This window comes from Mirounga angustirostris, unplaced genomic scaffold, assembly GCF_029215605.1.
Source record: "Mirounga angustirostris isolate CCGP_5_RB_7025 unplaced genomic scaffold, mMirAng1.0.hap1 SCAF_1, whole genome shotgun sequence".
NCBI lineage: Eukaryota > Metazoa > Chordata > Mammalia > Carnivora > Phocidae > Mirounga > Mirounga angustirostris.
The window spans coordinates 69,670,700-69,683,410 of NW_026991709.1; the positions used below are offsets into that span (position 1 = coordinate 69,670,700).

The 12,711-nt window shown below is 34.9% G+C and overlaps 1 protein-coding gene across 3 annotated transcripts in view; it reads right to left on the reverse strand.

Annotated features, from left to right (window-relative positions):
• Positions 1-12,711, reverse strand: part of LMLN (leishmanolysin like peptidase) — an 87,699-nt gene that overhangs the window by 65,260 nt on the left and 9,728 nt on the right. For all 3 annotated transcript variants that reach the window (XR_010405960.1, XM_045903029.3, XM_064573506.1), the window contains exons 2-6: positions 8,785-8,882; positions 7,414-7,444; positions 6,451-6,533; positions 5,830-5,947; positions 3,087-3,265 (exon numbers count right to left, since the gene is read on the reverse strand). Coding sequence is in view for 2 of the 3 variants with exons in the window: in XM_045903029.3 (XP_045758985.2) it covers positions 3,087-3,265; positions 5,830-5,947; positions 6,451-6,533; positions 7,414-7,444; positions 8,785-8,882 (509 nt within the window). In the remaining variant the exon portion in view is untranslated. The remainder of the gene's footprint in view (positions 1-3,086; positions 3,266-5,829; positions 5,948-6,450; positions 6,534-7,413; positions 7,445-8,784; positions 8,883-12,711) is intronic.

A 12,711-nucleotide genomic window follows, 5' to 3' on the forward strand; every position in this document is an offset into this window, starting at 1 on the left:
CCACCACGCACCTGTCTTTCAAAAGCTGTGGCAAACAGACAATAGTAAGGAACTCTAAAGTCCTTTCTCCCACCACTACCCTAACATTTTACCACTTAAAATGTAAATCACCTTTTCCAAAATAACATTTGCCTTATTTAAGTAAGAAACACACGGCATACTTTGTTCACACTTGAGAATGGACTTACACTTAAAAAAAGTATGAATGTAGTTCACTTACCAGAACACTGCTACACTGACCTCTAAAATATAAAATGGATGCCACTGCCAGGCTTAAAACTCATCAGGGACTTCCTACAGCATTTAAAATAAAACAGCCCTGTCTCTCCGATGCATCTCCTTAAGTTCTCATCCTCAAACCCAGTGTCCACAGAAGTGGCTTCTAACAGCAACAGGCACACACGGATTTTTCCTAACGTTAAGTCTTTCTCAAGCTCTTTATTTGGCTGAAGCTTATCAATGTTCAGGTTACACCTAAAGTTTCACTTTCAAATAGTCTGTCTTTGCCATAATTTATGTTTCCCCCTTTTTTCTCTTTTATGTTACAGCACCCTTTTCCCCCTACAATTTATCACATTTTGAAATCACATTTATTTGTAAGTATATTTAGTATCTGTCTCCCTCAGTAATTTGTATGTTCTGTGATGCAGGTACATGTGTCTATTTTGTTCACCTAGTCTGCTGGCTGAACACAGGCACTCAAATATTCATGGAATGAATTGATATGGCAGTTTTGAAGGAAAGTTTCTCTTTCAACTAAAAGATTAAAAAAGAACTGAAGATACTTTTTCTTCCAACATCAACATCAGAAGAAACAAAATTCTTTTCCCAGATATGAGAAGACATATATGAGTAGCTCCATATTCACTGGTACCAACATTTACTCTTTTAGTTACTCATTTATATCAAATGTGAACCGAAACTTAAAAGTATTTTTTTTTTTTAAAGATTTTATTTATTTATTTGACAGAGAGATAGAGAACACAAGTAGGCAGAGGGAGAGGGAGAAGCAGGCTCCCTGCAGAGCAGGGAGCCCGATGCGGGACTCGATCCCAGGACTCTGGGATCATGACCTGAGGCAAAGGCAGCCGCTTAACCGACTGAGCCACCCAGGTGCCCGAAACTTAAAAGTACTTTAAACAAACATTAATAGCAGTGCAAAGAAACTGAAACACACCTCTGGGTTATGGGATTCTTATCTGTGTGATGGTTCCTATGCTGGATTCTCTCACCAAAAGACAACTAGATAACTTTAGGTATTTTCAGCATTGTCAGATGCTGACAGGAGATGAACTAATCTAGATCCACCTCAACATGGGATTTTATATCCCTCTCCCGACTTTTCCAAGGAAGCCATTCTGTTCCTAATACATAAAGTTCACTTTAATATGTCTTTTATTTAAAAAAAAAAAAGTAATAAAAGCTCATTGTGAAAGGGTATATATCTAAACAACATAGAAATGTCTAAAGAAAAAACATGAAAATTTTGTTTTACAACCTACTTCCCCCTAAATTTCACTATCAGAATTAACTGCTATCAACAATCTGGGGTGCTTTATTTTTAGCATAACCAGCCATCCCGATTTGCCCAGGACTGAGGGCTTTCCCAGGATAAGATTTTTAGTGCTAAAACAAGGGACGTCCAGACCAAATTGGAATGGCTGGTAATCCTAATTATTACTTTATAGGAATAATTCTTCTTAGAAACAAGAAATAATTCTTTCTTCTTAGCAGCTCAAGTACATATATAAACTTTAAAACAAATATGTAATATTATATACACTATTTTACAATGGTCTTTTACACTCAACAGTATATTGAAAATGAAATTGTGTGTGTATGTGTGTGCACAATTCATACAGTTTAGTTCAAATTAAGATAACCATGATTTCGTGGCACTACTATTATGAAGGTATATTTCACACAGATACCTACATTAAAAAAGTATCTCATTTTATGAGATAACTTATCATTCATTTAGCACTCCAAATACCACATTTCCTTGATATTGAGATACCATTAATTATAAAATATCATAAATTTAATGACAACTTCTCAGAAAAAAGGAATACTCTATTAAATACATGTATTTTCACTAAACAATATATATATACATATATATATATATTTTGCAAAAACATATAGCACTTTCTTTTTCAGTAATACATTCAATCATTTTACTCTAAGCTTTCCTAACATTTAGAAGCTAAAGATTTTTGGACAGATTTCACAGATCATCAGTTACATAGCATCATGGTAACAGACTGTTTCATAATCCATGATGCTGATTTTGACTGTATCCTTAACACCTTTAGGTAAACATATACCACTATTTCCTTTGTATTGCCTACTTGGTTCAACAAATGATTTCATTTTTTTCCTCAAATGAACTGTACATCAATATAAATGAAACAGCTCTTTAAAGTCAGCTAGTCTTGACAGATAGATGAACGTTCAAGATCTCAGCAGTGGTCCTAATATACACATGAATTGGTCACATTAACTCTCCTAGATTTGAGAATGTTACAATCTATCCTGAGACATGGCAATTTCTAATACCTTTGACTGATTTGTTTGGAATGTGACAGGCAATCTTCTGCATATAAAATAACATCATTTCAAGCCTGCCTCACTTGGAAATTTTTTTTTTTAATCTTTTATAAATTAAAAAGAGCCTCTAAATATTTTAAGTGATAATTTATCTAAGTGAAGGACATAGCAAATAATATGACAATTAGATGGACAGTTATTTTTAACATCTTACAGATTTAGCACAGAGGTGCTAAAATTAAAGTTAAAATTGTTTCCTTAGAGAGGTATTTACTTCCAAAGAAAATTCTCTCCACAGTAGACTTTATCTTTGGAGTTGGTACTGACATTACCATATCAATAACAGTTCTATCACCTGACACTCTCCTCCACCCACCATGCCCTACCGTCCCCACTACCCCATCCAAGCAGGGTACAGTTTCTTACTACTGGAGGCAATCTGGAAAAGGCAAACATCCTGTATTCTAAACACTTAGGATTCATTTTAAGAGTTCCCATTTTAGATCTTGGAAAATAAGTCTCGGGGGAAAGTTTACCTGTCCATTTTTGCTTCCTGTTGACAATAGGCTGCATAAGAGATGATGTTTTCATGGCTGCACCTCTCGGTGGCCAGAGCACCAACATACAGAACAAAGTCTGCATCCCGGACGCCCTCTTGGTCTTGTACACCCACTGCTACACAGGACCACTTGCCCCCACGGCAGACCCTGCATCGCTGAGCCCATGGCAGGCAACAGAAAATCAGACCAGAGACAAGGTTAGCTATAGGGACTTTTATTTTATAGTGAATCCAGATTCTAAATTTGTATGATTTAACTTTTATTACCCTTCAATTTTTATCAAAATCCATTCCTACCTCTACTCAGTTCCTCTCTCTAATTGTGAATTTATTTTACCAAAATTCCTACTTTATAAATGATTATAAATCTATAATCTTAATTAAAACAATCAATTGTTTATTATTTTTAAGGGCAGTCAACCAGGATGCAAAAAAAGACAAATAGAAAAGGTTTTAAACTTTTAAACTAGGTGAAAAGTTACAGTGGACCTTCTTGTATGTGTGTATATATACACATATATATTGCATATTCTTGTGAATCTACAGTTATTTCAAAATTAATAAAAAGTTTTTTATCTAATGGAAATGTATTTTCTATTATAAAGTAATTCCTGTATCTTGTTATTCATATAATACAAACATGTACAAAGTAAAAAGTTAGTCATCTTTACCTTTTAAAGATGAGTTTAAAGGGTAAAGTCACCTCAACATCACTCTTATTTCTAGTTTTTTATTTAAATCTTTGCCTGTGTAACAGCTGCTTTTTAGAGAACTTCCTTTCTCAAACCTCCAAATTACAAATTAAAAAATCAGTAAATTCTGATTTTTTTAGGTGTAAGTGATGGTTTTATATAGAAAAAAACCAGAAATCTCCATTTCATTACATTGTTTACTCTTGTTTCTCTAATACATATATTTATAATTTTTCAGTTCAATTACTTTAACCTATTAATAGTGTTACAAAAAGTTGTGATTTTTAAACATTCTTTTCCATGATCACTCATGTATTTAAAAAAAAAAAAATCAGGACACATCAACCCCCCAACCCATCAAGAAGTAAGAAGCAGAATTTGGAGAAGCCAACAGAATTGAAGACAAAAAATACCTTAGAAAAAAAGCTAAGAAATGTCTTTTTTTTTTTTTTAAAGATTTTATTTTTAAGTAATCTCTACACCCAATGAGGGGCTCAAACTCACGACCCAGAGATTGATTTGCATGCTCTTTCAACTGATCCAACCATGTGCCCCAAGGAATGGGTCTTAAAATGTCTATAAAATGCCTCTAAATTTCTTGGGGAAAGAGCTGGATATGTAATAACAAGTTGTTTTAACTTTTAAACATGTCCCTAAAACCTTTTATACACTCCCAAGAAATCTAAGAAATGAAAGCTGAGTAAGTTAGTTGTATTAGTGCCAATATACAGGCCTCTAAAAGCCTTACTGAGTTTCATATAACTTAAAAAAAATACAAAGTAAACTTCATATAAACATATGCTTAATTTTGGTTACAAAGTAAATGTTCAGTAATATATTCATTTTCCAGAAGTAACCAGAGAACACAGTTCAATAGAGAGAAACAGCTAAGGCAATAATCATATTTTCAAATGTATATGTATAATAAATTGGTTTCCTCGTATACACATTTAAAATTTTTATCTTTTTACTGATAAGTAGTATATGCTTAATATGAAAAATCAGAACATTACAAAAATACATAATTTACCAAAGAAAAGCCCCCCATACTCCAATTCTTAAAAAAAACCACTAATATTTTAATTTGGCTCCAGATTCTTTAGTATGTGTATACCTCTAGGTGGTTTCGTAATTTTTCATTGTATATCTACCTACACTTTTTAATTTTTTTATGTTTTTATTTCAGTTTTATTAAGTTGAATTATTGATTATAATTCTTAAATAAAATGGGCTAACTACACATACTGATTTCCAACTTTTTTCATTTAAGAGCTTAAATATCTTTTCAAGTCAGTATATAGAGATCTACCTCATTCTTTAACAGCTGCATAGTATTCCATTATAGGATTATACCATAATTTAATACTAATATTGGCATATTTATGGTTTTGCAAAGAATATCCTTGAACATATATAGCGGATTTGTAAGTATTTTTATGGAATACACTTCCAAATTGGGTTGAAGCATACCATACATATTTTTTATTTTAAGAGATAATATCAAATTGCCCTTCAAAAATACTGAGTATATACCTGCTAAAAGATGTTTTGGAAGACAAAGATAAAGTTCTAAGCTGAAATGGTTCAGCAGCCCCAGAGATAAATTGAAAAAAGAAAAAAAAAAAGGAAAGAAGGTATCATCAAATTCATTTGAAAAAAAAATGAAAGAATAAAATGAGCTAAGATTACTTTTGAAAGAAAAATGAAGCTTTTGAATTTAAGTCTATAAAAATTCCTTGGTGACACTCACAGATTCACAATCTCCCTCTCTCAGTTTATCCTAAAGAGTAAAAACAGGGTCCCTGGGTGGCTCAGTCATTACGCGTCTGCCTTTGGCTCAGGTCATGATCCCAGGCTCCTGGGATCGAGCCCTGCATCCAGCTCCCCGCGAAGCCAGTTCTCCCTCTCCCACTCCCCCCTGCTTGTGTTCCCTCTCTCATTGTGTCTCTCTCTCTCTCAAAAAAATAAATAATATCTTTAAAAAAAAAAAAAAAGAGTAAAAACTATGCTAAGAGTAGGGTGAATTACCTGGAGGTGCTCCTCAGGCACTATAACTGGGCCGCATTTTGTATGCTCTGCAAATTCCCCAGTACAGTATCTATGAGGATCATTTTCCTTCTGTAGGTATCGGTTGGTTGCACGTTGTCTTCAGTTCATTTGTACATCAAAATTTAATTACAAAAAAATAGGAAAAAAAAGAAAGAAACATAGTTCACAGTAGTTAAAAACATTTTAAAAACCTAGCAGCTACTATATTAGTTCATTAATAATGATTACTATTTTTGTTAGAAAAGTGGACTAAGAAAGAATTCTTAGTTTCATGGGAAATTCTCCTAAGCTAGGTTTTTAGACTCCCAAATAGTTCATAAGCCTCTACTGTAGACACATGAGGGAGGAAGGGGATATGGGGACCAGGCAACTAAACCCTAGGAAAAGATCTAGCAGGTCACCTCATAATGGAAAATCAAGGAAAGAATGATTACCTAACAGGTGCTTCGTTATTCCTTTTAAATACCTTGCAGTTTGGTCTCTAAGGACAAACATAATGAAATATTCTAGTATGAGTTTTGCAATTTGTCATACTGGCAGAATGGGGAGGTCAGTGTACTAAACAAGTGAAGAAAATGACCTGTATTGAATGTGACATACCTGCTAAGTAGGATAGTGCCTGAAGGTCTACGAACCTGGAAAGTCTTCTCTAAATAAGAAATAGCTTGTGGAAAAAGTTTGTTCTAAATAAAAGTTGAAAAAAAAAAAAGTCAGAATTATAGTTAAAGGACAAATATATTTAAAACAAGTAAGCATAGGATATTAATGACTGAGGGGGAAAAAAGGGGGAAACTTTACAATTCTGGAATACAATACGCTAGTTAGTCAAAGGTTGTGTGGCAAGAGAATGAGTCTAGGAGCAAAGGAATTTCCTTATTTTCTTAGTTGAGTTTGGGGAAAGAGAACTAAGTGAAAAATTCCTTCCCTATCTCCACTTAAAGAGAATATTAGAGTATATAAATCTCAACTAATCTAAATTACTTCAAATTTGGGACTGAATTAGATGATTCCAACGTTAAGGTAATTTATGTTAAGAAAATCTTATGTTTAGAAGATCTACTTTAATCTCACCAATTTCTGTGACCCATAATGAATTGGCTTAATGTGCATGTGTGACTAACAGCTAAGCAACTGCTGAAGTTAGCACCTCTATAAGCAACTTTGGCATATTATATAATCAGATACATCCATCTTCAGGGGAATGAGTATTTCCACAAGACAATAGTATTCTCAATGTATTTCAAAAATTCTCTTCTTCACCCTATCTTTAGCATGTTCTTCTCCCACAAAACATAAGAGAACAAGTAAGAAAACAAGAAGACTGATTTACTATTAAATTGTAAAATGAGAAGACTAATTTAGCATCAAATAAGGACAAAGTTTTGGTGAGTGCATCACAGAGACGCCTTTGAAGAAAATGATAAATACGTTCATTACCAACACCTTTTATTCATTCATTCACTAAACAGTCATGTATATATTTTCTTTATTGAAGTACAGTTTATATAATAAAGTGTACCCATTTTAAGTATCAAATTCAAGCCATGAGTACTTATTACATACCTTTACAAGGTATCTTTTCTCAGGGAGCAATCTGAAAATGAAGACATAAAACATAAGAATTGCCACGATGGGCACAGCACTGTCTCATTTGTTCAGAATATATCTGGCAGGACCCCCAAGGAATGTTTTGTGGACAGATCTAGTGTCAGTCCCCTAAAATCTCAATTTACCTCAATAAACATTTGAGTTTACTCTGTAGCAAAGCACAAAGCTAGGCATGATCATGTTATCTCATTCTTCTGGGAAATTAAGGAGAGGGAAAGATATCAATCACTCCTAATAGCTCTTCGTACATGACTACAGATTCATAATTTATCTCTTTTCTTTTTTTTTTTTTTAAAGATTTTATTTATTTGACAGAGAGAGACACAGCGAGAGAGGGAACACAAGCAAGGGGAGTGGGAGAGGGAGAAGCAGGCTCCCGGCCGAGCAGAGAGCCCGATGTGGGGCTCGATCCCAAGACCCTGGGATCATGACCTGAGCCGAAGGCAGACACTTAACGACTGAGCCACCCAGGCGCCTCATAATTTATCTATTTTCTGAACCCCTCTTACACTAAATGAAAGATTAGACTATCATCCCTCTGGCTAATAATTTTATAAATGTTCTTATTGTATATATTAGTACTTCCTTTTATTTTTCCTCCAAGTACTTATTGAGGAGGTTCCTTCCAGGTATGTTATGACCACAACCAAGTAGATCCATACTTGTTCTGTTTAAACTGTTTATGATGTATAGATTTTAATCATATCCCATGGTTTTCACCTTTCCAGACTAAAAAGCATTTTTAGCTTCATTCCATCTTTTTTTTTTTTAAGATTCTATTTATTTATTTGACAGAGAGAGACACAGCGAGAGAGGGAACACAAGCAGGGAGAGTGGGAGAGGGAGAAGCAGGCTCTCCCCTGAGCAGGGAGCCCGATGCGGGGCTCAATCCCAGAACCCTGGGATCATGACCTGAGCCGAAGGCAGACACTTAACAACTGAGCCACCCAGGTGCCCCAAGCTTCATTCCATCTTGAAGGTGCATTAGCATGTAGCTCCACCTATGGATCTTCAGGTAACAGATGAAAGTATCTTTAATACTTTGATTCTTAATTTTTTTTTTTAAGATTTTTATTTATTTATTTGACAGAGAGACACAGCGAGAGAGGGAACACAAACCAAGGAGAGTGGGAGAGGGAGAAGCAGGCTTCCCGTGGAGCAGGGAGCCCGATGTGGGGCTCGATCCCAGGACCCTGGGATCATGACCCAAGCCGAAGGCAGACACTTAACGACTGAGCCACCCAGGCGCCCCCACCTTTTTATTTTTTATAATACAGGCACCCCATGATTCTTAATTTTAAAAAGGCAAAATAATGGTGTACTTACTCATCAATACTTTTATCATAGACAGTCTTGATTCTTAAATGTTCATCAACATCTCTTTTTACAACATGATTTGCCTGAAGATGAACCTTATTTATGACCTGAAAGAAAGAATAGATTTGAAAAAAAATTTAAAGGGTGTTGTATAGATTAGCCAATTGAGATTCTAACCAGAAAAAAAATAAAAGAACTAAATAAATGAAGAGATGTTTCATGTTCATGGATAGAAGACTCAATATTGTCAGGATGTCAGCTCTTCCCAATTTGATCTATAGACTGAATGCAATCCCAATTAGAATCCCAGGAAGTTATATTGCGTACCAAACAAATTGATTCTAAAGTTTATATGGAAAGCCAAAAGACCAAGAATAGCCAATACAATGTCAAAGGAGAAGAACAAAGTTGGAAGACTGATAGTACCTGACTTCAAGATTTACTATAAGCTACAGTGATCAAAACACGTGGTATTTACAAAAGAGACAAATATTTATTGCAGCATTATTTAAAATAGCCAAGATATAGAAGCAGCCTAAATGTCCATTGACAGATGAATGGATAAAGAAGATGTGATATTACTCAATGGAATATTACTCAGCCATAAAAAAGAATGAAATCTTGCCATTCATGACAATATAGATAGACCTAGAGGGTATTATGTTAAGTGAAATAAGTCGGAGAAAGACAACATGATTTTACTTATATGTGGAATCTAAAAAAATAAAAATGAACAAACAAAAACCAAAAAACAGACTCATAAATACAGAGAACAAAGTGGTAGTTGCCAGAGGAGAGCGAGGTAGAGAAGGCAAAATAGATGAAGGGGATAAAGAGATACAGATTTACAGTTATAAAATAAAACAAGTCACAGGGATGAAAAGTACAGCATAGGGAATATAGTCAACAATATTGTAATAACATTTTATAGTGACAGATAGTAACTACATTTATTGTGGTAAGCATTTTGTAATGTATGTAATTGTCAACTCACTATGTTGTACACCTAAAATTAATATTATACATCAACTATATTTCAATTAAAAATTTTAAAAAAGGAAAAAATAGGGGCGCCTGGGTGGCTCAGTTGGTTGGGCTACTGCCTTCGGCTCAGGTCATGATCCTGGAGTCCTGGGATCGAGTCCCGCATCAGGCTCCCTGCTGTCAGCAGGGAGTCTGCTTCTCCCTCTGACCCTCCCCCCTCATGCTCTCTCTCTCTATCTCATTCTCTCTCAAATAAATAAATAAAATCTTTAAAAAAATAAAAAAAATAATAAAAAAGGAAAAAATAGACTAATAGACCAATGGAACAGGAAAGAGAGCCCAAAAATAAGCCCATGTGAATACAGCCAAATGATGTTTAACAAAGAAGCAAAGGTAATACAATGAGCAAAGAAAGTCTTTTCAACAAATGCTATGAACAACTGGACAGCCATATTAAAAATAAAAAAAGAACCTGGAGACAGACCTTATGTCCTTCACAAAAACTAACTCAAGATGGATTACACACCTAAATGTAAAATGCAAAACATAAAACTCTTAGAAGATATTATAGGAGAAAACCTAGATAAGCTTGGGTGTGGCAATGACTTTCTAGATACAACACCAAATGCGGTGCCCGGGTGCCTCAGTCAGGTAAGCGTCCAGCTCTTGGTTTCAGCCCAGGTCATGATCTCATAGGTCGTGGGATTGAGCCCAGCATCAAGCCCAGCAACAGGCTCCGCCTCAGTGGGGAGTCTGCTTGAAGATTCCACCCTCTGCCAATCCCCCCACTGGCACATATGCGTGCTCTCTCTCACTCTCTAAAATAGATGGATCTTAAAAAAAAAAAAAAAAAAAGATACACTTAAAGAGTGATCTAAGACAGAAATAATTGATAAATCTGACTTTATTAAAATTAAAAACTTATGCTCTGTGAAAGATAACATGAAGAGAGTAAGACAAGCCACAGACTGGGAGAAAATATTTGCAAAGACACATCTGATAAAGGACTATTACACAAAACATACAAAGAAGTCTTAAAACTCAACATTAAGAAAATGAACAGTTCAATTAAAAACTGGGCAAAAGATGTGCACAAACACTTCACCAGAAAAGATATACAGATGGCAAACAAGCATATGAAAAGATGCTCCATATTATATGTCATCAGGGAAATACAAATTAAAACAACAAGGAAATACTATTACACATCTATTAGAATGACCCAAATCTGGAACATGGACAACACCAAATGCTGCCAAGGATATGGAGCAACAGGAATTCTCATTCATTGTGGGTGGGAATGCAAAATGGTACAGCCACTTTGGAAGCCAGCTTGGCAGTCTCTTACAAAACAAAATACACTCTTACCATTACAGCTGAGCAACTGTGCTCTTCACTATTTGCTTAAATGAATTAAAAATTATGTACAAAAATCTTAAAAAAAAAAAAAAAAAAAAAAGGGCGCCTGGGTGGCTCAGTTGGTTAAGCGACTGCCTTCGGCTCAGGTCATGATCCTGGAGTCCCTGGATGGAGTCCCGCATCGGGCTCCCTGCTCAGCAGGGAGTCTGCTTCTCCCTCTGACCCTCCCCCCTCTCATGTGTTCTCCCTCTCTCATTCTCTCTCTCTCAAATAAATAAAATCTTTAAAAAAAATAAAATAAAATAAATAAAATAAAATAAAAATTATGTACAAAGATGTCTGTACACACAAAACCTGTACACAGAAAACCTATACACAGATATTTATAGCAGCCTTATTCATAATTGCTACAACTTAGAAGTTATCAAGATGTTCCTCAGTATGCTAGCAGATAAACTGTGATACATCCAGATGATGGAATATTATTTAAAGCTCAAAAGATGAAATATCAAGCCATGAAAAGACATGGAGAAAGCTTAAATACAGGATACTAAATGAAAGAAGCCAATCTGAAAAGTTACATACTGTATGATTACCAATATATGACATTCTGGGGAAGGGAAAACTATGGACACAGTAAAAAGATCAGTGTTTGCCAGAGGGTAGGGGTGAGAAAAGAGATGAATAGATGGAACACAGAGGATTTTTAGTGCAATAAAAATACCCTGTATGATACTCTATTAATGAATACATTTCATTATACATTTGTCCAAACCCATAAAATGTACCCCATCAAGAGCAAATCATAATGTGAACTATGAATTCTGGGTGATTATAATGTGCCAGTGTAGGTTCATCAATTGTAACAAAAGTACTACTCTGGTTGGGGATGTTGATAATGGGGGAATCTATGCATGTGAGAGGAAACAGGGCATTTGGGAAATCTCTGTACCTTCTTCTTAGTTCTTCAGTAAAACTAAAACTGCTCTAAAAAGTAGTCTTTAATTAAAAAAAAAAAAAAATGGAGACCAGAAGACAATGGAACAAATAAAGTGCTAAAGGAAGTCCATATACAATGAAACTACCCTTCAAAAGTGAAGAGGACATAAATATATTTCAGACAAACAAAAATTAAGAGAATTCATTACCAGCACTATATTCATTTCCTTTTAAAGGAAGTTCTTCATTCTTTCTATTTGAATGAATTCTTCATTCATTCATTCTAAAGGAAGTTCTTCATGGACATGCAAATGACACTAGATGGTATCTTGGATCTTTTATCAGACAGTTCAGGCTGCTATAACAGAATACCATAAACCGGGTGGCTTATAAACATGGAAATCTATTTCTCACAATTTTGGAGACTAGTAAGTCCAAGATCAAGGTGTTTGAAGATTGAGTGTCTGGGGATGGCCCCCTTCTTGTTTCATAAGGCCATATTCTTACTGTGTCCTTTGGCATAAGAGGCAAAGGAGCTCTCTGGGGTCTCTTTCATAAGGGTATTAATTCCATTCATTATGGCTCTGCTGTCATGATCTAATCACCTACAAAAGACCCCACCTCGTAACCAACACAATGGGAGTTAGGATTTCA